Source organism: Schistocerca serialis, chromosome 3 (genome assembly GCF_023864345.2).
Source record: "Schistocerca serialis cubense isolate TAMUIC-IGC-003099 chromosome 3, iqSchSeri2.2, whole genome shotgun sequence".
Taxonomy (NCBI): domain Eukaryota; kingdom Metazoa; phylum Arthropoda; class Insecta; order Orthoptera; family Acrididae; genus Schistocerca; species Schistocerca serialis.
In genome coordinates, this window is record NC_064640.1 from 167,343,994 (window position 1) to 167,369,646 (window position 25,653).

General features: G+C 41.3%; 1 protein-coding gene across 1 annotated transcript in view; it reads left to right on the top strand.

The window, feature by feature from the left end:
- The window catches only part of LOC126470731 (homeotic protein distal-less-like), a 297,046-nt gene that overhangs the window by 61,233 nt on the left and 210,160 nt on the right, over positions 1-25,653 (top strand). The window contains exon 3 of the mRNA XM_050098735.1: positions 5,917-6,101. Within this exon, the coding sequence (XP_049954692.1) occupies positions 5,917-6,101 (185 nt within the window). The remainder of the gene's footprint in view (positions 1-5,916; positions 6,102-25,653) is intronic.

Sequence of the window (25,653 nt, forward strand, 5' to 3'; positions counted from 1 at the left end):
GCTTCACTCGGTGGCCGATGAACCATCAACGACAGAGAGGAAGAATATGGAGAACAGGACTGTTTTGAGAGTGAAGTGAAAATTGGAGCCGCGCGTTGAGTCCAGCCTAATGTAAGACCTCAAGGAGGATTTATACAGTGTCTGTGTCTCGAAAGTGTAATCAAACGGCAGTTTCATTCATATTTACGTTTTACCGAGGAAGGCTGTTCCAATAGCGAGGGAATTCTTAAAATTCGAAACAGTTACATATAGACTAATTTAAATTAATGGCACACTTGTGAGGAATCATCTGGAAATATTTTGCAGCAGACTTTTATTGGCGCGCATAGTGAACAATCACTCAGCAGGTCCTTGTTTTTAACTGGAGATGTATCCTCCGTGTTTGTAAGGACCAAAATCTCCAAGTTGCCCTAGCACTTACCTCTAAGGGATCGTGTCAATGACTTTGTACTTGACGGGATTCACGTCACTTTGCACAAGATGATCGAGGAACCATATGCACCGCAGTCGAAGAGTAGGAAGAGGAGAACGCACGATGTGGCCAGCGTGTATACGTAGTCTGAAAAGGCTTTTGTTTTCTTGTGGAGACGAAACTCCCATTTAGCAGACATCTGAAAAGAGTGCAGAAGAGCTTGAGACGAGAATTGTTGCTTGGAGGCGACAGCTGCAGCTGTGAGAGGGTCGCACGGTTGTGCACCGGCACGTCTCATGTTCGCGACAAGAAGTCGTAAGTCCAGTCGCGAGGTATGCACACCTGTGTACATATCGCCTCTGCAAATGGATTACACGAAGGGGATCACTGAGAAAGGGAGACGAGCAGAAGAAGCATTTCAAACGGCCCCTCCCTCGGTGGGGACTCCAGTACATCAGCTCTCGACTACATGACTTGTGCCGAGAGGCAGTTTGCTCTGTTGTTCCCGCAAGAGGAACCGCCCGTGCGAAAATCTTCTGAACGGCCTAGTTTCTTCATTCAGAATTGAAGTATTTTTTGTGAATCTTGCAATACTTTTGTGTCCGGCAGATGCTCATTTGTTGCGGATCTTAATTTTCTATCCAACTTGTCGCTCAAACGAATTGTCCTGCTGTACAACGAATGTCCTAAGATACTTGACTGTAATTTGTGTTTCTGTTCCCGTGGTATTTGCAACGTCGTCTGCTGCTTACAAGCCGAGCCAGACGGCAGCATGGTCAGGACACAAGATTCGTATTCGGAAAAGCAGCGTTCAAATTTCCATCTGGTAACCAGTATAGGTTATCCGTAACTTCAGAAAATACGGCCTCGCTCCTTAGACAATGCCAGGGCTTCGTTTCTAACCTAACGTTGTCAAAGACGTGCTCGTCTGACCTCGAGCCCCACAGCAGATTATACTTCAAATGGTTCAACTGGCTCTAAGCACTATGCGACTTAATATCTGAGGTCATCAGTCCCCTAGACTTAGAACTAATTAAACCTAACTAACCTAAGGACATCACACACATCCATGCCCGAGCAGGATTCGAACTTGCGACCGTAGCAGCAGCGCGGTTCCGGACTGAAGCGCCTAGAACCGCTCGGCCACAGCGGCCGGCCATATTATACTCTAATCTTCCATTTCTAAAGGAAAATTGATTTGTTCTTCAATTTTTAGCATCCATTACCGGCTCCAAACCACCTGGCAATTCATTATCAGATGTTACATGTTTATTAATTGTTTGCAGCAGTGTGGGAGTCGTGTAGCTGTGGCAAGATGTGTAAGCGAAACATGTAAGCACTGAGTGTGGTGAGAATTATTCACATTATGAGATCAATTTTGGTACATTACTTACATTTATCAGTATCCATTGGTTGGCTGTTGGTGTGCAAGTATTCTGGAGAACGTAATGAATGTTTTCCAGTGACGTTAATTTTACTCCACTTCAAACACTTAGCCACAGTTAACACCCTACAAAACGTAAATAAACCAAAGAGTATTGCTAAAGATATGTCAGAGAGTTTGTGTTAGGGCAGAGAGTCTTTGTTCAGCTCTTGTAATACACACTGGCGACGGTAAGTATGTACCTATTTCTGCATTGCAAAAACAACATACACTGAGCGAGGTGGAGCATTGGATAGCACACTGGACTCGTATTCGGGAGGACGGCGGTTCAAACTCGCGTCCAGCCATCCTGATTTAGGATTCCGTGATTTCCCTAAATCGCTTCAGGTAATGCCCAGATGGTTCTTCTGAAAGTATGCGGCCGACTTCCTTCCCCATCCTTCCCTAATCCGATGGGACCGATGATCTCTCTGTTTGGTACTCACTCCCCCCCCCCTCCCAAATCAACCAACCAACCAAAAATAAGGTACAATTATATGGCAAAATTGACATGTGCTCTTTATAAAATCTATTAAACAATGAGTTTGGAAGGTATTACATCTACAGTTTTATTTTCCATTTTCTTTTCCTTTTTACAACCTCATTTTAATAACTCTAAAGAATCATTTAATTAACACTTTATAACAGAAAAGCTCGTGCAAACCGAAGATCAACAGCTTATTGTGTTATATTTTGTGGGATGAAAACTAAATGAGGCAGAAGTAACTATCCTGTGTTCCTTCATACTGTTCTTGTATAGAGCTACCACCAGTATTCTTAAGAAATGTGTAGATACCTTGTCGGACTAGTTAGAAGTTTATAGTTTGGGCTGTCCCTCTTATACAGGCTGAACCAGAACTCCACCGACAGAATTTCAGATATGGTAGTGTGGACTGAAACAAGGAAAAAAAGTCTAATAACATGGGCCAAAAAATGCGGGTCACAAGGGCTACGAGCGTTCGTTTATTTTCAATGCTATGGGACACATCTTTTCTACTGAAAGCTATTTGCTTTCCATGTATTGAGAGGTGATAGTATAGACCAAACCTAGAAGAAAAGTCCTAAACATGGGCTCTAAAGTGCATGCCTTGAGACATATGAGCACCTGGTCATCTTCGCTACTGTGAAACCCATCTCCTCTACTGAACAACAGCTCATAGCCATAGCTGCATTTCCATGTTTAAAGGAATTTTTTTCTTGGTTTGATCCGTAGTACTTCCTCCAAAACTATGGAAAACACAAGTGCTCATAGGTCTTTACCTATGCATTTTACAACAAATATTTACTAGGCATTTTTTTCTTGATTATCTCGATAATAAACCTCTGAAAGCTTGTCGGTGGAGTTCTGGTTCACGCTGTATGTTGCATTCGTAGCTAGGCGTAAGAGGCAGGTGTCATTCAAAATTAAAAGTTATTTAGGTAATAATAAAATGAAAGGTAAATATTCAGCCTTACGTGAAGTACTCTACTGTAGCGCAGTGATTGTGTTGTGCTACATAGTCCGAAGCAATGTCCCTTTGGAAGAAACATTGCTTCGGATTATATAGTACGACACAGACATTGCACCACTGTACAGTATTTCACACCATAGCAGGGCAATGTGACGGTTGAAAAACAGCGTCTCAACCTGCGCGGAAATGACGGTAGTAGTGTAGTTTGAGCACTACAGAATGTAGACACTAAGACAAGTGGAAGTTTGGACCGCTCCTGGAAGCGTGCTCTGATAGACGAAATTTTTGAAGCGACCGCTCGCGGCAGGTTGGAAATCCAGGTTGCGGTCCAGATCCAGCACAAATTTTCATTTGTTCTTAAATATTCTATAGCTGATGCGGAACACTAATCGCAATTTGCTAATCATTTCTAATGTGAAGTTAGTTACATACTATCGACTTCAAAAATGAGTACGAACTCATATGCCTCACTCTAATGACGATCTATGTTTACTGGGGCATTGTTGCTTATTTTATCGTACACTTTTGTCAGTTTTCGCTATTAATTATCATACATTCTGTGTAGCGTTGTAACGTATTTCGTCGTTATACGCATTACACGCAGTACGCTTTTCCAGAACCCTAACTTACTATATCGATGTACTTGAAGTTTGTAATGTTGTAATACGAGGTATGATGTCTGGCAGCACTGATAATAGCAAATGCTCTGGATGTTTTGCGCTTGTGTCTCAAGCAGAAAATACTAATTCTACTCTAAGTGACACTATATTGACACTATTGACACTATATTGACTGACTGTGAACTGGCCACCCAAGTTCTTCTACACGCATTCCAGTAACACTAGAAAGTAATATCTCAGGTTCTGTCGGCGTCGCTGATAAATGGTGTGCTTTCGGGTGTACAGCCGAGTTGTTGATTCCATTTTATGCGTAGTTTTTCAGCGACCGAACCAGCCGTCTCGTTCAGATGCTGCGAGAATGTGTCGTTATGCTTGCTCTTTTCCCGGACCCCAACCAGACTGTCGAAGTACAGTGAAACACGCCCTTAGAAAAATTAGTGAATTACTGTGCTGATAAACCTCTTACGTTATTTGATTTTCAAACAGCTGAGGAAAACTGATCGTGCTCAGACATTTCTCTCTTTACTTATTCTGATCATCAATAAAATGACACACAATATTTATAGCGCAACGCAATCTGACTTTCACTAATCCCTACAAAAGAATGGCCCTGACTAACAATAACCTATACTTTTCATGAATCACTTAGCTCACAAAAATATTCGTTACTCGAACTATTGCAATACAGCGAGCGCCAATACTGCCAGCTACATAAAAGATTCTAACTACTGATGGCACAGTTAAGAAATGAAAGATTTTGATAGAGAACAAACAATGTATTTACCTTAATGGTGTTCAAAAGTCATAATATATATATCAGTTCGTGACATCCAGTCTTACAAATTTACTGTCTCTGATGGACACACGTCTAGATCATCCGCTCTCAAAACTCCGCCATCTCTCTCCCCACATCCACCACTGCTGGCGGCTCACCTCCAACTGCGCAACGCTACGCGCTGTTCACATCCAACTGGCCAAATTACAATAGCGAATTTTCCAACAATGCCAACCAGCCACAGACTGCGCACAGCACAGCCAGTGATTTTCATATAGAGCGCTACGTGGCATTACCAGCATAAAAGCCTGAACAGCCTTCTTACAACTGTTCCTGTCGCAAAGCTATTTATAGCTGAGTTCGACTCCCGGCGCCCGCGCGTCCTCTGAGGCTCATTTGTTTTTCAGATATTGTACTATTATTCCGCGAGACGCACATTCCCGCAGCGTTTTCAAGCTCTGGCGAATGAGACGGATGAGAGTAGTAAAATGAGTTCCGGACATCAAGCATTGTTTAATAGAATTTCCCCACAACTTTATGTCGATAGCCGACCGGTGTGGCCGAGCGGTTCTAGGCGCTACAGTCTGGAACCGCGAGACCGCTACTGTCGCAGGTTGGAATCCTGCCTCGGGCATGGATGTGTGTGGTGTCTTTAGGGTTAGTTAGGTTTAAGTTGTTGTAAGTTCTAGGGGACTGATGACCTCAGAAGTTGAGTCCCATAGTGCTCAGAGCCATTTGAGCCATTTTTTATTTCGATAGCCACTGTCCCAGAGATGTGAAGACATACCCGGAAAAACGGGCAAATGTATGGACTTAGAGATAAGTGTTGCCTGTTTCTGAGTATGGGAACTATCGCAATTGACATTGGTCTCACCCTTGAATGTCCTAATGTGATATTTAGGGGCGAGACCAATGTCAGTTTTAATAGTTCCCGTACCCAGCAACCAATGGCAACAATTATCTCTACATTTGACGGTTGGACCGTTTTTGCGCGCATGTCTTCTTTTGGCGTTTGCAGCACGTTACTGGTGTCGTCGTAATTCAGTTCGGCTCTACAGCCGAATGCACATCACTAATACTGGAAGAAAACAAAGAGTTTTGATGACATTATTGTTTAGTGAGTAGCCCTAAATCTTAGAGTAAGATGTCGAGGCTAGGCACAAATACAGCGAGGATGGCTGGAGTGGCGGTTGGTGCAAGAAACGGAGGAGAAGAGCGGCTCTTGTTTGTTGCAGACAAGTGCGGCGGTGACGAAGGCTCGCTGCGGGTGAACGGCAAGGGCAAGAAGATGCGCAAGCCGCGCACCATCTACTCCAGCCTCCAGCTGCAGCAGCTCAACAGGCGCTTCCAGCGCACGCAGTACCTGGCGCTGCCCGAGCGCGCAGAGCTCGCCGCTAGCCTAGGCCTCACCCAGACGCAGGTATGTACCACGCGCTCCTGCGCAACCAACCTCGCCCAGCTCACGCCAAATATCAAAACAATCTCGAGACTAGAATTGGTCTCCGTTAAACCACGAAAATTCTAAAACGAGGGGAAGACATCTTCCCAAAAGTGTCCTAATACCATATAGTATATCGTCAGCTCTCCGCACATCGATGGTGAGCGGCCACATTTTTATTTCCAGTGCGTATCTTTGATTCGGCAGCTGAGTTAGTGAGATGTATTATCATATTATATCCGTGTTGCTTGTACATGAATAATTAAACTGAGGGCCGAGGCCTGGATCAGAGACAGAGTCCTGGTCCAACTGCGTTTGAAATTTCGTGCTCCACGTTAGAAAGAAAGATATCCAGTGCAAAGATGTATCAGCCCCACTACTTCCCTTTTTAATGGTGTCCAGTAAGATATTGCATGTGACCTAGACTGTAGCGTAACATGGAACGAAACTAGCATTTACGTGTACTAATGTTCATTCATTCTCCGTTTTTCAGTGTAGTGTATTATTATGATGCCCTCGCATAAAGCATCCACTATATTTTTGGGATGAAATGCGCGAAAACTAACTGAAGTAGGAGATATGCGTCATTTAAGAGCAACTGGTCGACAAGTCTGTGGTCCGCGTCTCTGAAAGTTTACTGGAGCCAGAGACGTAGTCCACAGCTAATGTAGTCATTTCTTCGTGTCCTACATCGTACCTTGCTATGTGTTCTGTAATTAGTATTCTGTAACAATATTCTGATACACAACTAGCACATTTTTTGATATATTATATGTGACTATTTGTTCACATTAGTTGTCAATATTCAGCTTGTATCTGGCAGTTCTAATTTCTTAGCATTATTACGACTGAAGCTTCTTAACTATGAACTCTCTTCACGTAAGGTGAGCCCGGCTGGCCATTCAACATCCGCTAGACCCTCAAGCTTATTACACTTTGTTCTGCTTTTAAACTAGACGTAAAGTTGTAGCAAAGATCCAGGCAGTAGTCCCTGTCCCACATAGCTTCAGTAAATTAGAAAAGAACGACTGCCTTAGGAATAATGTCTGTGACTGACTGTAAATTTCAAAGATATTCACCAGCCATGGAATTATAATTTCTTTTTCTCAGCCTGTAACAGGAGAAAGAAGAGCACAAATTCTCATGAAGCTAATGAAAATGGTTACTTGACAAAGCAGAAAAACGTGTTCTCGTTACTTCTTCCCATCCGTATCGAAAGTTAGGAGATTTCGTGTCACTTACACACGCACACACACACACACACACACACACACATACACACACACTACGGAACAAGGTATGTTTTACGATATGAAAACTGTGATGTATATAGCTGATGAATAACAAAAGCTCTGAAATGCTGTTTTTCTGCAGCTGTATACCTATTTCGTAGTGTGAGATATAATGATGACTATATTCTTTTGCAAGAGTGCGTTTTTCGAAACAGTATTAGCTTTATTTAAGAAGTATCATGAAACATGATTAACGTTACGTCAACTGGTAACACTGTTACATATGCCATGTAGAAAACAGGAGTAGATAAAAAAGATGAGTAAATAGAATGAGATATGTAAAATCTGTATGGAAACTACCTCTAGAAGAAGCTGAATACGACAGGGTGGTAAGTACGACAATGATGTCCACAACACATTTAAGAATAAAAGTTGCTCACCGTATCAAATAATTCAGCAACTGTACCTATAATACATCTGCACGTAGATGTATTATCGAATGAAATTATATAGTGATCTGAATTTCAGTCACTAGACAAAGCCATTTCATCGTAATACCCTGAAACTCAAATTAATTTCTATGTATCTACTTGTATTTTAATTACCTTATTGAGAACAAAACAGCCAGAATTTTTGGTTTCCCAAATACCAAGAAATCCTTAAGAGATCTATGAGAATGTAAATTCTTTTCCTTCTTTGACTTGCCCTGAGAGCTACAGCAATGTAGTACATGGAGGTACGTTCCACCTGCAACTTGTCTTTACCTACTATGTCAGCTTATAAATAATTATCAAATTTTCTTATTCCAGGAACCTATCAACTGGTGTAGCGAAGCTCTCTAACATCTGCTATAGACTTAAGTGCGTACGCAAAGGATATTGTGAGAACGAACGGATGGGAATCAATCCCGTGCCTTGGTCCTACATACAATAAATACTGAGCTAAAAAGAAGATATTAAGAAAATACTAATTCAATCAGTACAGAGCACATCCACACGGTATTTCCGGAGAACGTGAGAGCTGCAATTACTCCTTCGCTGTTTGCGGCATGCCTGCTAAAGCCGTCTCGCGCTTGTCACAGAATCTGTTTATTTCGCGAGGGAGAAAGCTTGTTACTGCGAATGCCATCACTAACCTAATAAGACTGCCGAAAGATCAGGAAATGAAAACACAGCTCCCTGTCTCGGGAACGGAATCTATGGAACCATTAAGCCGCTCCGAAAATTTGCTTCCGTCAGCAGCATTCACGCAAATGGTGTAAGCTCAACATTAAATATCAATTAAGGGGTGGCTGTATCTGCGGTAGGGATTGGCGCCCTGTTAACCCTCACCCTCTTCATTACACTTCGCTAATTAAGATAGATTACCGGAGATATACGATTATAGCGTCGCCATATATTTCAGTCAAGTACTGAGACAGAAGACTACCATTTTCCACGTATTGAAATTGCACCGTTTCACGCACGTATCCATCATTCTTTCGCCTCTCATATTCGTTGCAACGCCATTGTTTGAAAGTTCCAAAGAGGAAAAGATGTTGTTTGGATAGCGTTGACAGACAGTATCTATCTTAGGGCGTGCTGTTTCCGGTATCTCATTATGGTAGAGCAAACACTGGCAAAAGATGATTAAAGAATTATTCCTGCTCCTTAAAAACATACAACTGTCTTTATTGTCTTGAACATAAACAGCGCAACTTCTTCAAAAAGCCGTACAACCAAGTGTATTAGACACTTTTCCAAACGTTTAGGAGAGCGTGTGAACTTGACTCAATCACAGCTTTCTTCCTTTGTTTTCTTCCTGAAACCTCTTCTTTAATTCACTGTGTTTTTTTCCTCCGTCCGTCTCTCCCTATTTTCTCTGTTGTTTCTTTGGTTCCTTACTTTCAGTTTTACTTCTGAACTATTCTATGACCTTCATTTTTTTTCTTTTGAAATTTTCTGTTGGTGCAGGTCTTCTTGTATTTCTTTTATCCAACTGGTCTTTAATTTGATTGTATTAAGTAAGTCAAAAATGTTCTTATTCAGTCTGTCGTCCTCCATCCTACATAGGGGTCCATAGAAGTGTAGGTACCTTATATGTATTTCCCTGATTACAACGCATTCTCTGTATCATGAAGATAACGTCAGTGTTTGACCTTCCCCTGGCGGTAAGGTTCATGTTGCTGACGGAAATCTTTGAGAGTAACTCTATGCTGAACTTTTATTTCGTAACACCCAGTTGTTGGTAATAGAAATTTTAATCACAAAGACGTCTTTGAGAATTGAAATGAGAACGACTTAGTCTGGTTCGGAGCTTTTGTGAGGAGCAGTGAGAGGTCTGACGTCGTCTCTTTATACATTCCTTACTAATTACAGTCGATAATAGAAGAGCGTGATTTCACAACAAAATTCGTGGTGAAATCAGCCCTGTCAGTATAAGTGATAACAAGTTCTCAGATCTTCTTATGGCAAACAGTCATGGACACTTGTCCTGATTCTATTTCAGAAACATGTTAAAATGGACTACCGCCCAAGTTCAAAAGATCAGCTAACCATAAAACTGCTTTACTAAATAAATAACTGTGAGATTTTTCGTATAAATATATTAACAGATGTGCACCCAAATGCATCACAGTACTTTAGACAGGGGTATATCTCGGATTAATGCACAAGAAGAAAATAAGACTCATCTACTCTGTGTTTAAAATTGCTAGAGTGAAGTTAACCCAGTGAAAAGTCCGTGCAAATAGACATAGCGGCATCGGAAGAGGGACTAAATCCATGCTGTCGCCTGCACAATAATGGTACTTACTTCCCGCTCACCTCTAATTTAATGCCAAGGGAAACAAAAAAGCTGCAGTGACGTTGAACTACGAATTTGATTCGTGTTCGTGTCGTCCATTGAAGACAAGGTTACCAGCTCAATATGACGGGGATGGTCTAGAATCGAACTAATCAGAAATATTTGTCACACATGTAAGTTACACCATGAGACGACTATAGCAGGAACCTTTCCATGTTGGCCGATCTCTGTGTAAGGGTTAGTGGTAAGGACAGTAACACGCTAATGGCCCGTCTCCAAGGCTAGGCAGTGTCCCTGTACAACTGCCACACGGAAGATCCGAGTTCAATTTCCGTCACTGTCAGAGATTTTTTTCCTTGGTTCAAACACTGTTATGCAGCTCATTCACACCATGGAGGAGTTTCTTGAAAAAGACATCCTGTTTCAAAAGCTGGGATATCGACGAGCATCTAGAAGTCTTCAGATAAGGTCGATGCAATGCTCGATCGAAATGTCGAAGCCCGTAGGACAATAGCGCACACACCAGAAATTATTTTAACGTGCTCATACTCAAGCACTGACTTGTAATATAGAAGTCTTAGTCTCTTTCATAGGTAGTGTCAGAAAAGCAGATGTATTTCAATAGCTTCTTCGATATATTCCGTTAGCAAACATTTACGCAACCAGGATAGACATATAAATGGGTTTTGGAGCTTCTAATAACCACGCATATAACTAATCCCCAGTCAGACAAACTTTCCGTCTGCCACATTCTCCTGGACTTGCAGTTAAGGTTTAGTTGCTCAAATTTAAACATTTTTGTTTTATTTGAGGTACAAGTGCAGTGTCATTACAGGTAGATCAGTTGCTACGTTTTTCATGATTTTAGTAGGGAAGAGGAGGGAGGAAACTACATACGAGCTTTTTAAAGCCACCTTGTCAACTTATCAGCGTGACTCAGAAAATATTCTGAAATATGAATAAAAAATACTGGAGAGTTCTTCAAACTCCGTACCAGCTGGTTAAGAATCACTGTGCCGAGCCGACCATTTGAAATACTTCCTGAAAGTACAGCTCGGAAGGTCGGAAGTCATAAAGTTGCAGCCCCACCAGGAATTTCTTGTAGGTTGCACTACAAAAGGTCTCCCACACATCAATAAGAAAGCAGCAGTCGGTGGCGTGAGCGCAGTGACAAAATGAAGTCGCACGACCCGATATTAATTGACCCGCATGTCGCGCTCACGAACATATTACCACGAGGGATGTGCACCGAGCCAAGCCGGCAGCAAGCGCGATGTAATTCCTGGCCGTAACACGACTTATAAATTCCGGTAATGTTACAAAAAGGCCACGGCCGCTAAGCAAATAAGTTATAAAACGAAGCAGCGGTTTGTTCGGCTTCCAGACGGCCACTTGCAAGACAATACCCGAGCGACGCCAGGGACTCTTCAATTTCCGATTTCACGCCACTGCTGCACATCGTAATAATAAATATAAGTCGGCTCGTCTGCGGCGGAGCCGACGCAGCAGCGCGAGCAAAAAAGCGGCGCTTGTTGCTTATGGCTGCGACTAAAATGTAACAGTCAGAAATAAAAGAGACGTGCCGACACGGAACGAAAGCGGATTGTGTCGCGGGAGCCCTGCACGTCACATTCCATTAGCGATTACCGGGACGCCACTCGCATTCTGCGCTCGTCGATATCTGCGCCACAGCTTCCTCCGCATTCCCGGCACGGCGCCGCTCCAAATTTCTTATTTCCGTACCTGTCCGCTGATGATAAACTATCCTGATGTGAAGAAACGCAGCCCACTGTTACCTCCGAAACATTTTACAGGTACCGTCGTCCTCCTAATGTAGACAGTCGTGTTAAAACCTGGCTACCGTGTTGGGTAACTCTGGCACCAGAATTCTTCATATACAGCGTGAATAAACATCTAAAAGAAGGTCTTTAATTTATTTTAGTCTCTAGCTTCCCCAGAGTATTTTCTTGAGAAGAATGCAATCCTGTTAGGAAAGATACCTTCATAAAATCACAAAGGAAATAATCCTGATATTTTTCACACGATTACTTATTACTGTAAATAACTAAAATTTAAAAACAATCATTGACATCCCGGTTGGAATTAGAAACGAACAACTATCTTTTAGTTACATGTATCCATGGCGCCAAGTCCGTCCTTATGATTCACAGTAAGATTGCCATTTAAGAACTGATGATATAACTAAAAAATAATTGATATTAAGAGATTGAAAAAATCAGCCAATCAGTTGCAAAACAAAGGTTTATTAGCCCTTCTGATTGGTTTCGATGTTCCTACAAGTATCTTCTTCAGAAGGAGTGGCCCTTGTTACATGACATGATGGTACATTAGATTAGCTGAAGCCGAGTGGCTCTTGTCATATATAAAATTAACGAAACAAGAAATATCCCAAGCCATGGCTTTAGATAGCAGCCAGATTACATTTAGTGTACTTCAGAATGAATGCTCACTAGTAAATGCCCACAGGTAGAGGCTCTTGGCAACATAAAATTGTAATTGAAGTCACAGGATAAAATATTTGCGTAAGATACGTGTACATCATGCCAGAGGCTAAGACCCACTCCTTCTGAAGAAGATATTTTGTAGAAATATCGAAACCTAGATCAAGGGCTAATAAGCCATTGTTTTGCTACTAGCTGGCAGATTTTTCCAATCTGTTCAGATTTACACAGTTGCTGTTTCGCGCCATGTTTAAGGTTTTGAAATTGATATTATTTTGCCTTATCAGGCAGGATTTCTGAGAATAAATTTCATATTGCCAGGACTGTCGGAGACTGACTAGATTTTAGAATCTGTATCTGTGGTCTAAAAACAACTGAAGACTTTCTTATAATCATTTAAATCTTAGAAACATAAATCACAGTTCATAAATTTCTAAGATATTCTGATACTACATCGTGAGTTAATGAGAAGGAAATAAGTAATTAGCAAGAACGTTTCGGAACCGAGAACCTAACAAATACTTCTATTTCCAACAGAATAATACTTTTTGGACGGCTTGGAAGAATAAAAAGAACAGGAACCACCTAAGTCAAGGGTACCGTACTATCACATAGTAGTCAAACGTTCAAACTTCACTGTGATTTTGTTTCAGCACCAAGAAATTCATAACCCAATCGTTGTTACTTTCTTATTTTCAAAAAATCATACAGAAACGTTACTGACAAAGCGTACTGCTGCGGAAGTATATAAAATAATGATGCTTCAACTGTCATAATGAAGACATCTGTCCAGTATGTCCGTATCAAATGTGGTTTCCATTAAGACAATTATTGAACATAGTTCTTAGAAACTTTTATTCGTCTTAATATGTATATCAGACACCACCGAACACGCCTGCGTCAGTGTATGGAACGGATACATTCGTGCTATACGACAACAAAAACTGACCACTGGAGTGTTCTACGAACCCTCTCCCAAACACTGAAGTGTGAACTGCAAAGTAATCATGTAGATGTTTTATAACAAATTTTGTACGTGATGAAACGGCAAATACTTGCTGCTCTTACAAAAGGCATTTCTTCCAAGTAACACATTTTCGAATTATGGCTATGGACGAAAAGCCAGAAGCCATTTACTTTGAGTTGTGTTACTACAATTTTCGTGGACTGAAATTTTGTGAAGTATTTAGCTCTCTCTTCTTAATTTCATGATGCCTGCTTCTACGCCGGGTGGACTTTTCCGCTATGAGAACGCTAGTTGGCTAAGATGTGCCTTTTTTCTTGACATTGGTATTTGTCCAACTTGTTGCGACTATTTTCAATTATCCGGAGGGCAACTGGAGGAGGTAAGTGCATATCCCACCACCCTTCGTATAGTTCAATACTTATTTGGTGTTCGACGCGTGCAATTAGCGTATAATTCAAATGTTAGTGGAGAACTTGCCCAAATTTCCTCCTTGAGGATGTAGGCATCACATAAGCGCTTGCCTTGCCGACGCCCTACCTGATCTTCGAGTCTGATGCAAGCTGTGGATTCTAAAGACATTTGTCTTACTTAATTCTTCCACTAACACAGTACTTAATATGTCTGGCCACTTTACTAAGTCGACCAGTTAAAGAAGTGATAACAGTCAATGTCTGGTGTTTGCGAAGGGTGTCATAAACGAAGGAAACTAATAAGACATCATCTCTAAAGCCGTTACATCGTGGTTCCAGAATTAATGTTCCATTCTGCTGTGGACTGTGTGATAGTGATAAACTTGCTAATAGATTAAAAGTGTGTACCGCACTGGAACTCAAACACAGCCGATGTTCTTACCAGCTGAGTTATCAGAGCACTGAATTCCAACTTGTTTTCGACATGGTTTGAGTACTGTTTGTAAATCACTTTGATGTTAGAGAAATAATGAAACCACGGAGTGATTCTGGTAACCACCGGAAGTTATTCGATGCCTGAAACGACAGTGGAATTCAGAATACGACAGGTGCGTAGCCAATGACCTGACGCTGAAGTATCTTCATTTATGTGTCGCCCAGAACTAAAAATTGTTGTTTCAAATTCACATGTTTCGGCCCTGTTAGTCACGTTAAATTCGGTCTACAGGTGTCTGCTCTTGACTCCTTCTAAAGTTTGATTACAATTTCTTATCCTGCACCTTTTTCGACACAGATGACATAGCTGACGACGAAACAACATGTAAAAGTAAGTAACGTCACTCCAAAATCCTACCTTAGAACTACTTCAGCCCAGCACCTACAGTTCATTATTTGTTAGTAAATTAGGAAATGAAACTGTAACTGGAAGAGTGCTACGATTGAGTATAATAACGAATAATAAAACTACCCCACTGTCTCTTGTCCTTCTTGATGATTAATCTATGCACTGTGATGCTCTGCGCAAAAATAGTGTGGACTGTGTGTAAATATTCAAAACTCTGATAAAAAAAGTTTTCAAATGAATCTGTAGAAGTTGCATCATTCCACCAATCGAGATTCATTGGTTAAAATGCGATGAAACTTCTGGAACACCTGTCTGACCATATAATGGCAACAACGATAGATGCGCAAACGGACGCTGCTTCTCAGGGTACCGTGATATGAGATAATTAAAAAAAATAACTTAACCCTTAGGTGGGCCCAACACTGTAGCTCACTTTGTGAGCTGTGGCAGCTAATTATGAAGTCAGACGCACAATTATTCGTAGTTTTAATAACCCGCTACTACGTACGTCACTTAATTGACCTTTGACATTTCTCGGGACTGCGACCTTTCAGGATGCTCTCGTGTCTCAGAAACGAGTACAATTAGAGAAATGAAAAGAACCGAGTTGCTTACTCAACGCCGTCGCCATGACTCTCATCTGTAGTGGGGGCTAAAATGGTGGTTTCTTCTCCGCGCATTTGTATTACGCTGTCAGGACCTTACCGGAACAATAAAGTCCACAGGTGCTGCAACCACAACAGTATTTGGTACAAAACACGCAGTTGTCGAGTATTTAAGAAGTCTCGTCCACACGTTACGCCATAACTAATGATAAAGCTTCTCCTTACTAATCAACCATATTAATGACATATTAGCTCCTAAACTGTCCGTGGAGAAGAGGGTGTTAAAAACGATTCTGTGCTCATAAATATTTGTTTGAATCAAAATACAACAGTAAAAACGAACATTATGTCTTAATAAAATGAGCTACGACGTGCTATTACTACCAAATGTCGATCGACTGAGCAGATAACAATTAAGTGGTCATAACAGCGAACTGTAGCGCACCATTGTCTCTTAGCGGAGAAACTCGTCTTTTTAACGAAATAATTACTAGTTGATAATTAGTTCTTAACACCTCTTACTAAAGTAATCTGTGGTTTTAATAAATAGACACACGTCTGCGAAAACTTGTTTGCTCCTGCACAGTTATGTGAGTGTAAACCACACGCAATTAACTTACATTTCGGCTTGCCTTTATGTATCGCTTACGAGGTGAGCTTGCTCCCCCTTGATTAAGACCGATGAAATTAATTTAAAAGATAATTGCAGGTTGCTAGGACCGTAAAGAAGAGTATCTGCGGTGTGATTACACCGTTAAGTATCAATAGACTTCTCCGTCTCCCTCAATCACGGAGAATGTGGTGATACGTAAATCTTTTATATTGTAAATTACTCGCAAGCAGCAAAGCCTGCGGTGTTAGTAAGCTGGCTTAGACGGACTGGAGCAGTGGCTGGATGTAAACGTCATCACCTAAACACGCGTTCGCCTGCAAATGTTACCAGACCAATACTCCGTACAGTAAAAATTACTATTCATATCAAACTAGATTTCTATTGCAATCTGAAAGCCGTCGAAAGTGATCTATAAGCGACATACATTCCATACTCCTGTCCTCCTCAGCCTGTCTTTTAACGCACGATGTGAGGTTGAGAAACTAAACATATCACTAGGAGACAAGCTATTTTGCCACTGGGGGTAATAGTGTAACAGTAAAGCAGTCACATAGAGTCGAGTTAATGTTCGCCCGCACCATCCAAAGTTTAGAGGTTTATCTTAAATGACCTCAGGGTGTTACTTTCTGGAAGAACACTATTAATATCTTATACCTCCCATGCCAGAGCTGAACCAGAGGCCAGTTTCCAATGACCTCCTGCGCTGCTGCTTGGATATTAAGATCTGAGATAAACCTAAGAAGAAATAATACTTGACTAACACTTGATTGTCTGTGCCAGCCGAAATGCTTCACGTTAAATTTCATCGATTTTACTAACCGGATTAGAATTTGCATGACAAATATAACACATCTGCAGAGCTTCTCCGTACTCTCGTACGGCACGTAAGGAGCCTTATCTATCACATGCCTGCGCGTGTGGGCACTGCACGGCCATATTTGTGCCACTTAGATTAGCACGCTACGGCAATGGCCCTCTCTTTACTCCTTTACAACTAAGGGAACTAAACGTCGATAGGCTGTACATAGCACTGTAGTTCAGCTTCGCATCTCAGTGTGTTCCTTGGTGTATTTAAGACTCTTCAAAGAAGAAAACACCACTCAAGGATTAGGTCTTAGACTTGTTCCGACTGTTTGACTGCTGGCTAACGGGCAGTACGAGCAGCGATCTATGATCATGGGACATGTAATAAGCATGACGCCAGTCAGCCGTTATTGCTAATAGATCAGTCATGATGATGCCGCTGCTTCTTTATTGACGCAGCTCTTCTCCTCATTTTGCCTCAGTAGACTCCGTCTCAGACCTCTTCACCTCAGAAAAAATCACAGAACGTGCCGGAATCGAACCTGGGTTCTTCCGTACCGAATGAAGCGACCTCAACCATATTCCATTTTTTGCATAGCACTTACAGTAAGGCATTAGTTAGAGACAATAAGCTCGCACAAACTGTACAGTACCACTTACAAAGTAACTAAATATCATCGAAATAGGTTTTGCAACTAGCTTGCTGCTCAGTTACTATCAAGATGTCAACATGAATAAATAATTTTCTTACAGTATAATCCTTAATATGACACAATGAACTGTTTGAATCAGCAGCTTTTTTAAATATTACTAAATACTTATGGAACAGCTCAGAACGTTTATTTCTTAGTTCTATTTTTCCAACCGATTCCATGAACAAAATAAGAACATTAGTGTTAGAAATCCAATTCGATATTAACACTCTCGGAACCAATTGGCATATCTTCTGCAGAAGAATTGGACAGATTCAAGCATTTGATAACAAAGCAGCCTATCTGTATTTACAAACTGGTTGGGTCAAATGGCCCTGAGCACTATGGGACTTAAAATCTGAGGTCATCAGTCCCCTAGAACTTAGAGCTACTTAAATCTAACTAACCTAAGGACATCACACACATCCATGCCGGGGACAGTATTCGAACCTGCGACCGTAGCGGTCGCGCGGTTCCAGACTGAAGCGCCTAGAACCGCTCGGCCACAGCGGCCGGCTACAAACTGGTGTTTTACTTCATCTTCAACCCCATACACAAAAACAATAACTAGAGTAGCAACAACATAATGGTACATTGCTCAGCAGTCATTAATTACTGAATAAGCCACATTCCAATGTATCAGTCTATCACAACTGTGTGTAATGGTAAGGTGATCCCATATTTTTCCACTGGTAGTTAACTTAGTGGATCACTTGGTGATAGCTTCACACATATCCCTCCATCCCTCTCTTCACACATGGCTCCATTTAACACCAGAACGTACGGCTGGCCCGGGGAGGGGGAGAGGAAAGGAAGCTGTGGCTTATCATCAGCAACAGCAACTGCCCCATTCATCGAAGAAAAGTTAGGTACGAGGGACACATTTCACTAAATCAGCAAACAAGTAGTTCTTATAACGAACTGAAAAGAGTTTTGCTTCATACCACTACACAGAAAGATTTTCCAGTGTACCATTCAGCTACGAAGGCGGTCCAAGATTCTTTATGTCATGCTAATTTGCCGAAAGGAGCGATATAGTCAACGTAAAAGTAAGGAAGGTATGTAATTATGTGTTTAGCGCCTTTTCGACATATGGGACCGTAGAGAGAGAAGGGGTGCAAACGGGATCGGCGTGTTGTTGTCGAAACAACTACCTCCATATTCACCTGAAGTGGTTTATAGAAATCACGAAAAACCTAAAATAGGGCTGACGAAGAGAAATTCAACACCACTACAGTCTATGTTAATCCTGTTCCTTAATTCTTGTACCACTTTACGAATTACGCCCCAACGATAAGGAACCGAATGATGTTTCTTTTGTTGTACACAGAGTCAGTAGGTATTCACAGTACGTCTAATCGTCGTTCTTGAATCAAAAGGCAAGTCTATATCGCAGATCTTTTTCTCTGACTCATGACAGATGCTCGAAACTGCAGGACATTAACATGTTGTATAATCATATAACATAATTTGTTCTTGTGTAAGATAACTTGTTTGGAGCTCTAAGTACTCCTTTGTAACACTACCGGATTATGAAAGCACCGACCATACTAAATTCAACTTCCCCGTTCGTTCAGTAACCCAGAAGACTACATATACTGGGTGATCAAAAATGTCCGAAAACCTGTCAGAGGATATTAATACTGGCTGTGTACACCCTTCGCATTCTTGGCGGCTTCAACTCTGCTGGGGACCCTTTCAGTGAGGTACCTGAATGTCTGTGGAGGAATGTAAGCTCATTCTTCCTCAAGAGGCGAAACCAAAGATGGTAGTAATGTTGGAAGCTGGGGACTGGAACAAAGTCGACATTTCGTCTAATTGCAAAGGTGTTCCATTGCGTTTACGTCAGGGCGCAGAGGAAGCCAATCCATTACAGAAATATTATTGTCCACAAACTATTCTCTCATAGATGCTGCCTTGTGTTAGAGTGCATTTTATGCTGATATAAACAATAATCGTCGACGAACTATTCGTCTGCTGTACGGAGTAGACAATGTGTTCATATCCTACCGCATTTAGCGTTTTCGTATGCGCAATAATGGGGCCTCACCCTAACCACGAAAAACATTCCCATACTCCAACACTCCTTACTCCCTACGTCGTTGTTGGCACTACACATGATGGAAGGTGACATTCTCTTGGCATTCGCGAAACTCAAACCCATAGCTCGGGCCGCTACAGGTTGTACTGTGATTCATCGCCCTAAATCAATCGTTTTAAGTCATTCACTGTCCAGTGACATCGCTCTGTGCCGGTCGGAGTGGCCGAGCGGTTATAGGCGCTACAGTCTGGAACCGCGCGACCGCTACGGTCGCAGGTTCGAATCCTGCCTCGGGCATGGATGTGTGTGATGTCCTTAGGTTAGTTAGGTTTAAGTAGTTCTAAGTTCTAGGCGACTGATGACCTCAAATGTTAAGTCCCATAGTACTCAGAGCCATTTTGAACATCGCTCTGTACATCACCTCAAGCGTCGCTTAGCACTGACTATACAAATGTGTGACTGAGGAGAGGCTGTTCGACCATTGTTCCCCATTCTTTTAACTCCCTGCGCACACACAGTGTGTTAGCTGGCAGCACTTTGGCACTTTGGAAATCACGAGTCATTCCTTCCGCTGATTTCATGAGACTTTTGACAACCATGCATGTTTGACGGTCCGTTTTTCTCATGCAGTGAGGTGCGCCTGGTCTTAATTTAGCTACGGCTGTTCCTTCGCATTTTCATTTCGCAACAGTCCACTTGGAGCTTTAGAAGGGTTGATATGTCCCTGATGGATTTGCTACACGGGTGACATCCAATGACTAGTCCATGTCCGATGGAGCAAATGTAGATGTTCTGTTCCTTGATTCCGGAAAGCTTTTGACATAGTTCTGCACCATAGACTATGGAAAAAATACGAGTTTGTTTACAGAGAAGTAACGTAGGAAGAAAATTGTTCTGCAAGAACATATGAATATGGTGAGCAGTTGGTGAATAGATTGACAGCTGACTCTCACCATTAAACAGTTCATGTAATATAATGCGATAAATTATTCTATATCTTTTGCCCGTCGGTGATCAGACACTAACAAATACATAGGGGCATTAGTCCACAGCGATTTAAGATGAAATGATCACATACATCCAGCCGTGTGATTGGAGGATGTAATACTCATGTTTATCAGAGCAACCAAAACACTCGCTGGACCAGTTCTTGTGTAATGTTCGTAGGCCTGCGACCATATTGGATAAACGAATGAGTTATGAAGGACGGTAAGAAAACCGGTTAAATTCGTCACGGAGTTGCTTAGGAAAGGCTAGAGCGTAATAGAAACGTTAAACAAAAATAGTGACGGGAGATGCTGCAAAGAAGGTGTTGTGCTTTGCTGAGAATTTAACTCCCATTATTTCGAATCATTTACCCACCGCTATACATCGTTCGGTAACTTGTGGAGTGTATGCGTAAAGTGGAAAAATTCTCCTATCAGCGCACAAAGAAGGAGAATGTGCTTCTGTTTATTAATAAAACTGAGTCAAAAGTAGGGTACCAGCTTCTCTATTCTACTTTCCTCAGCACCTTTAAAATTTTTCCCAAAAATTTTGGCATGCAAACATATTCGCGCTCTTTTTAACATGCAGCTCACCTCTCACCCACTCCCACTTCACCATTCTCCGTCACTCATTCAGCCCAACTCATTGTTGTTACCTCTTTTTGCCTCTCTGTGACTGTCCCCCGTCTCTCAGCTACAGTATCTTTGGTCCTATCGCTCTACTGCCTCTTCTCACTGTCACTGTCACCCTCTAGCTCTCTCTTACTGCTACTATCTCATTCAATCTGTCCCACTGCTGCTGTCTGTTCCACTGTCACTACCTCTCTCTTCCTCACTGTCAATGTCATAGACTCTATATCTCATTATCACTGGCTCTCACCCACTTCCATTTTCTCCTTCTCTTTATTCCTCTTTCACTGTCGCTATCTCCTTCACCCTTCTCGTAGCACTTTTCTGTCATTGTCAACTATGTTCCACTACCACTGTGTCACTCTCTTGCTCTGAAAGTGTCTTCGCTCTATCTAAACCACGGCCACTATGTACTATCTTCCAGTAATTATTACTTTTCCATATCTCTCCCACAGCCACTGTCTCCTTCTCTCTCAGCATAAATAATTGCGAATATGTTAGCTGTCAAAATTTTTGGAAAACTTTGTAAAGGTGCTGAGGAAGGTAGAATGATGCAGCTGGTACCCGACTTTTCAGTCAGAGTGTTTAATAAACAGGAACATACTTGCCTACTTTGTGTTTCGATAGGAGCATTTTTCCGCTGCTCCCTTTCTTTTCCCTCCTACAGCAGGAGATGCCACTCATATGAAAAGAATTTTATGTGGCAGAAAGATTTTGATAGCTTAGTCATGTGAAACTGAAATACCGCAGAACTATGTAATTTCACACCTCAGACCGGATTTTATACGCACGAAAATATTGCATGTGGTTCAGTACTACAACAACATGAGGCTACCAGAACCCATCTGATGATAACACAGGCCAACGATGGAAAAACGTTTTTGCTGAAAATACCTTATTTTTATGTGTTTTAGGGTGGTAAATCCAAATATGGTACTTAAAAAACTGTATCACCCACCATTTCTTCACTTTTACAGTTAAATTTATTAAATTAAGCGATTTTTAAAGAATTTTAAAGCTTTTATACAGTTAACATAATTTAAAAAGAAGGTGTAATGAATGTAGATGACGTTGGTAGCACTGCTGAAAAACTATTTGCTGGCAAAAAAATGTCGATCCCATTTTTGTGTTAACAGATGGCGTTTTGTTAACTGTCAACCTAACCTCCTTTTCCCGTTTCCTGTACATGTGCTCAGTACAATGTCTAATCGTGGTTGTAAAAACTCTGCTGACAGTTTTTGTTATATTTGTGGTGAATTTGTTATTAAGAAACACCAAAGAAACATTACAGACTTTGTGAAAAGGGTTTACCTATCATACCTTGGAGTTAAACTTGATGAACGAGATAAATCTTGGGCGCTGCATAAGACATGTTATGTGTGTGTTGAAGATCTGAGAAAATGGTCCAAAAAGGAGAAAAAAAGCCTTTAGATTTGCTATTCCTATGATATGGAGGGAGCCAAGAAATCATTCTGATGATTGCTACTTTTGCAGTGTTGCCATTACTGGTCATAATTCGAAAAACAAGAAGGTAATAAGCTACCCTAACCTTCCGTCCGCCATCCCACCAGCAGGGCACGGTGTACATTTGCCGGTTCCTGAACCACCAGATGATTTAAATTCTATTCCAACAGAAGTATTTTCTGATGTACAACCTGATTTTGGTGGACCAGATGATGATGAACTCCATTGTAATACAGAAAGTCTAGAGCCCAAACTGTCTACTCAGACCGAGCTTAATGATTTGGTTACGGATCTGGGCTTAACGAAAGAAAAAACTAAATTGCTTGGCTCTAGATTAAAAGAAAAGATCTTATTGGCAGTTGGAACCAGCATATACATGTATATGCAATTTTCCAAGCTTTTTCAACAAGAAGGCGATTTAGTGTGCGGCTCAGACATTCCCGGCCTGATGAATGAGTCTGGTATTGAATACAAAAAGGAAGACTGGAGGCTGTTATAATGATTAATCCAAAAGAAGTTTAAAGGCTGTTTTATTACACAATGGTAACCTGTATGCATCAATACATGTTGGACATTCTATACATATGAAAGGAAGCTATGAAAACCTAGAAACAGTGCTAAATAAAATAGTCTATTCTGCTCGCTCATGGTTGGATGATATGTGGCGATCTAAAAGTAACATGCATGCTACTTGGTCAGCAAGGTGGCTTCACCAAATTTCCATGATTCTTGTGTGAATGGGACAGCAGGACTAGGGATCAGAACTAGTGCAGAAAGAACTGGCCTGTGAGGGAGGCCCGCATCTCGTGGTCGTGCGGTAGCGTTCTCGCTTCTCACGCCCGGGTTCCCGGGTTCGATTCCCGGCGGGGTCAGGGATTTTCTCTGCCTCGTGATGGCTGGGTGTTGTGTGCTGTCCTTAGGTTAGTTAGGTTTAAGTAGTTCTAAGTTCTAGGGGACTGATGACCATAGATGTTAAGTCCCATAGTGCTCAGAGCCATTGGAACCATTGTGAGAGAGTCTTTAAAACCTGGTGAGAAGAACATTCTACGTAAAAACGTTGTAGATCCAAAAAAACGTACTCCGACCTCCTCTACATATAAAGTTAGGCCTAATGAAACAATTTGCAAAGGCTTTGCCTGAAGATGGACCATGTTTTAAGTATCTCCACCAAAATTTCCACACCTTTCAGAAGTTAAGCTAAAAGAAGGCGTCTTCGTCGGACCTGATATTAGAAAATTGATGTTTGATGTTACTTTGAATCCACAATGACCTTAAATGAGAACGAAGCATGGGTATGATTCAAGCAAGTCGTTACAAAGTTCTTAGGACACGAAAAAGATCCAGAATATGATTCTATTATATTTACAATGTTAAAGAAGTTTAAAACTTTAGGATGTTTAATGAGCCTGAAAGTTCACTTTTTGAACAGTCACCTTGATTACTTCCCGGAGAATATGGGAGATATTAGTGAGGAGCAAGGAGAGCGTTTTCACCAGGACATTAAAGTGATGAAAAAACGTTACCAAGACCGCTGGAACACCAACATGATGGGGAACTACCGTTGGTCACTTCAGCAAGTGACTCATCGTAGAGAAAGCTACACAAGAAGCTTCAAAGAAAAAGGAGAAAGAAAATATAAACCAATTCAAGCTGACACGAGAAACCTCTATTAACACATATTGTTTTAAGTAGCTTACTGTAAATACAGACCATGCTTATGTTGTAACAAAGCGTTTCATTCATTCATTCCCCCGTTTACCGTAAAGCATTGGATTTTTATACTATTTAATGAAAAGCATATTGCTTGAAAAATGTAGGTGATACAAAAGAACTAAGGCTAGATTTGGATTCAGCTCATAAAAATCTATAAAGATCAGCTATCAAAGTAAAAAAAGTTTTTCAAAAAAATTTTTTCGTTGGTCTGTGTAACGGAGACCCTTTGCAACGTATCGTGCTGCGTTATCGCCTCACACCGGATTTCACGTGCGTGTTTTATTTGTGCAAGTAGGGTAAATTTGAACTCCTGTAGCTCGGTAACGGATAGAGATATCAAGAAAATATCCAAGGTTGTTCGATATCGGAAGCTTATGATTACATTATAAGAATTTCAGTCATGCGCTGAGCATAGCCGCCTTAGAATCCGCGACTCGGGTTTGGTACCCAAGAAATACGTTTTTCGTGTTTTGTCACGAACAGCCCATGAACTAAATGGTGTCTCCATAAGCCCTCAAGGCTACAGACAACATGTAATATGAAAAAGAACCAACCGATTTGCTCCATTTGATTAAGCTGCAGGAAGTGCGTGATATTCGAACTTGGACTCTGTACAGTATGATAGTTGCAGTAAGACGATCCTTCTGATCGGTATACAAACGGTCCATAGCCCAACGGCTGTTCAAAACACTTGATTCTACGTTTCTATCACCAACAGAACGCGAGGAAAAAGCCCCGGAAATATCCCGGTAATACGTGCGGCGTTTTGGAACAAATTAGGTAGCGCATGCTCTCGCTTGGGTACTGTTATGTGAACGTAGAAGCGAAATATCATTTTAATTTATTTGTTTTTAATTTACCAACATAAACAGTAAGGTTTTTCTAGGTGCTAACTGACGCTATAAAGACAGAGCTGAGTCACATATAATTTTCTGTTTTATATTTATAACCCCAATAACGTTTTCACCATTGGTCCACTGGTGCACCGAAGTGCATGATGCGTTTGGCACCAGTACAGCAAAATTACACCCGGCAGCATTTCCCACACCTGTTTTCGAAAATGCTGTGTTGAGAACCAGGGTCTCTCATACGACCCATGTAAATATCTAGGTGCAAGTCGAAGACAACAAACTGCGAAAACATCTGCGTTCATAATCTGGTCCAAATGATTTCTCCGACAGTAAGATATTAATATAGATTAATAAATAAATGAAAAATAAAAAAATTAAGACCACACACACACAAATATGCAAAAGTAATGAAAATGAAATGTGCTTCAACACAGGC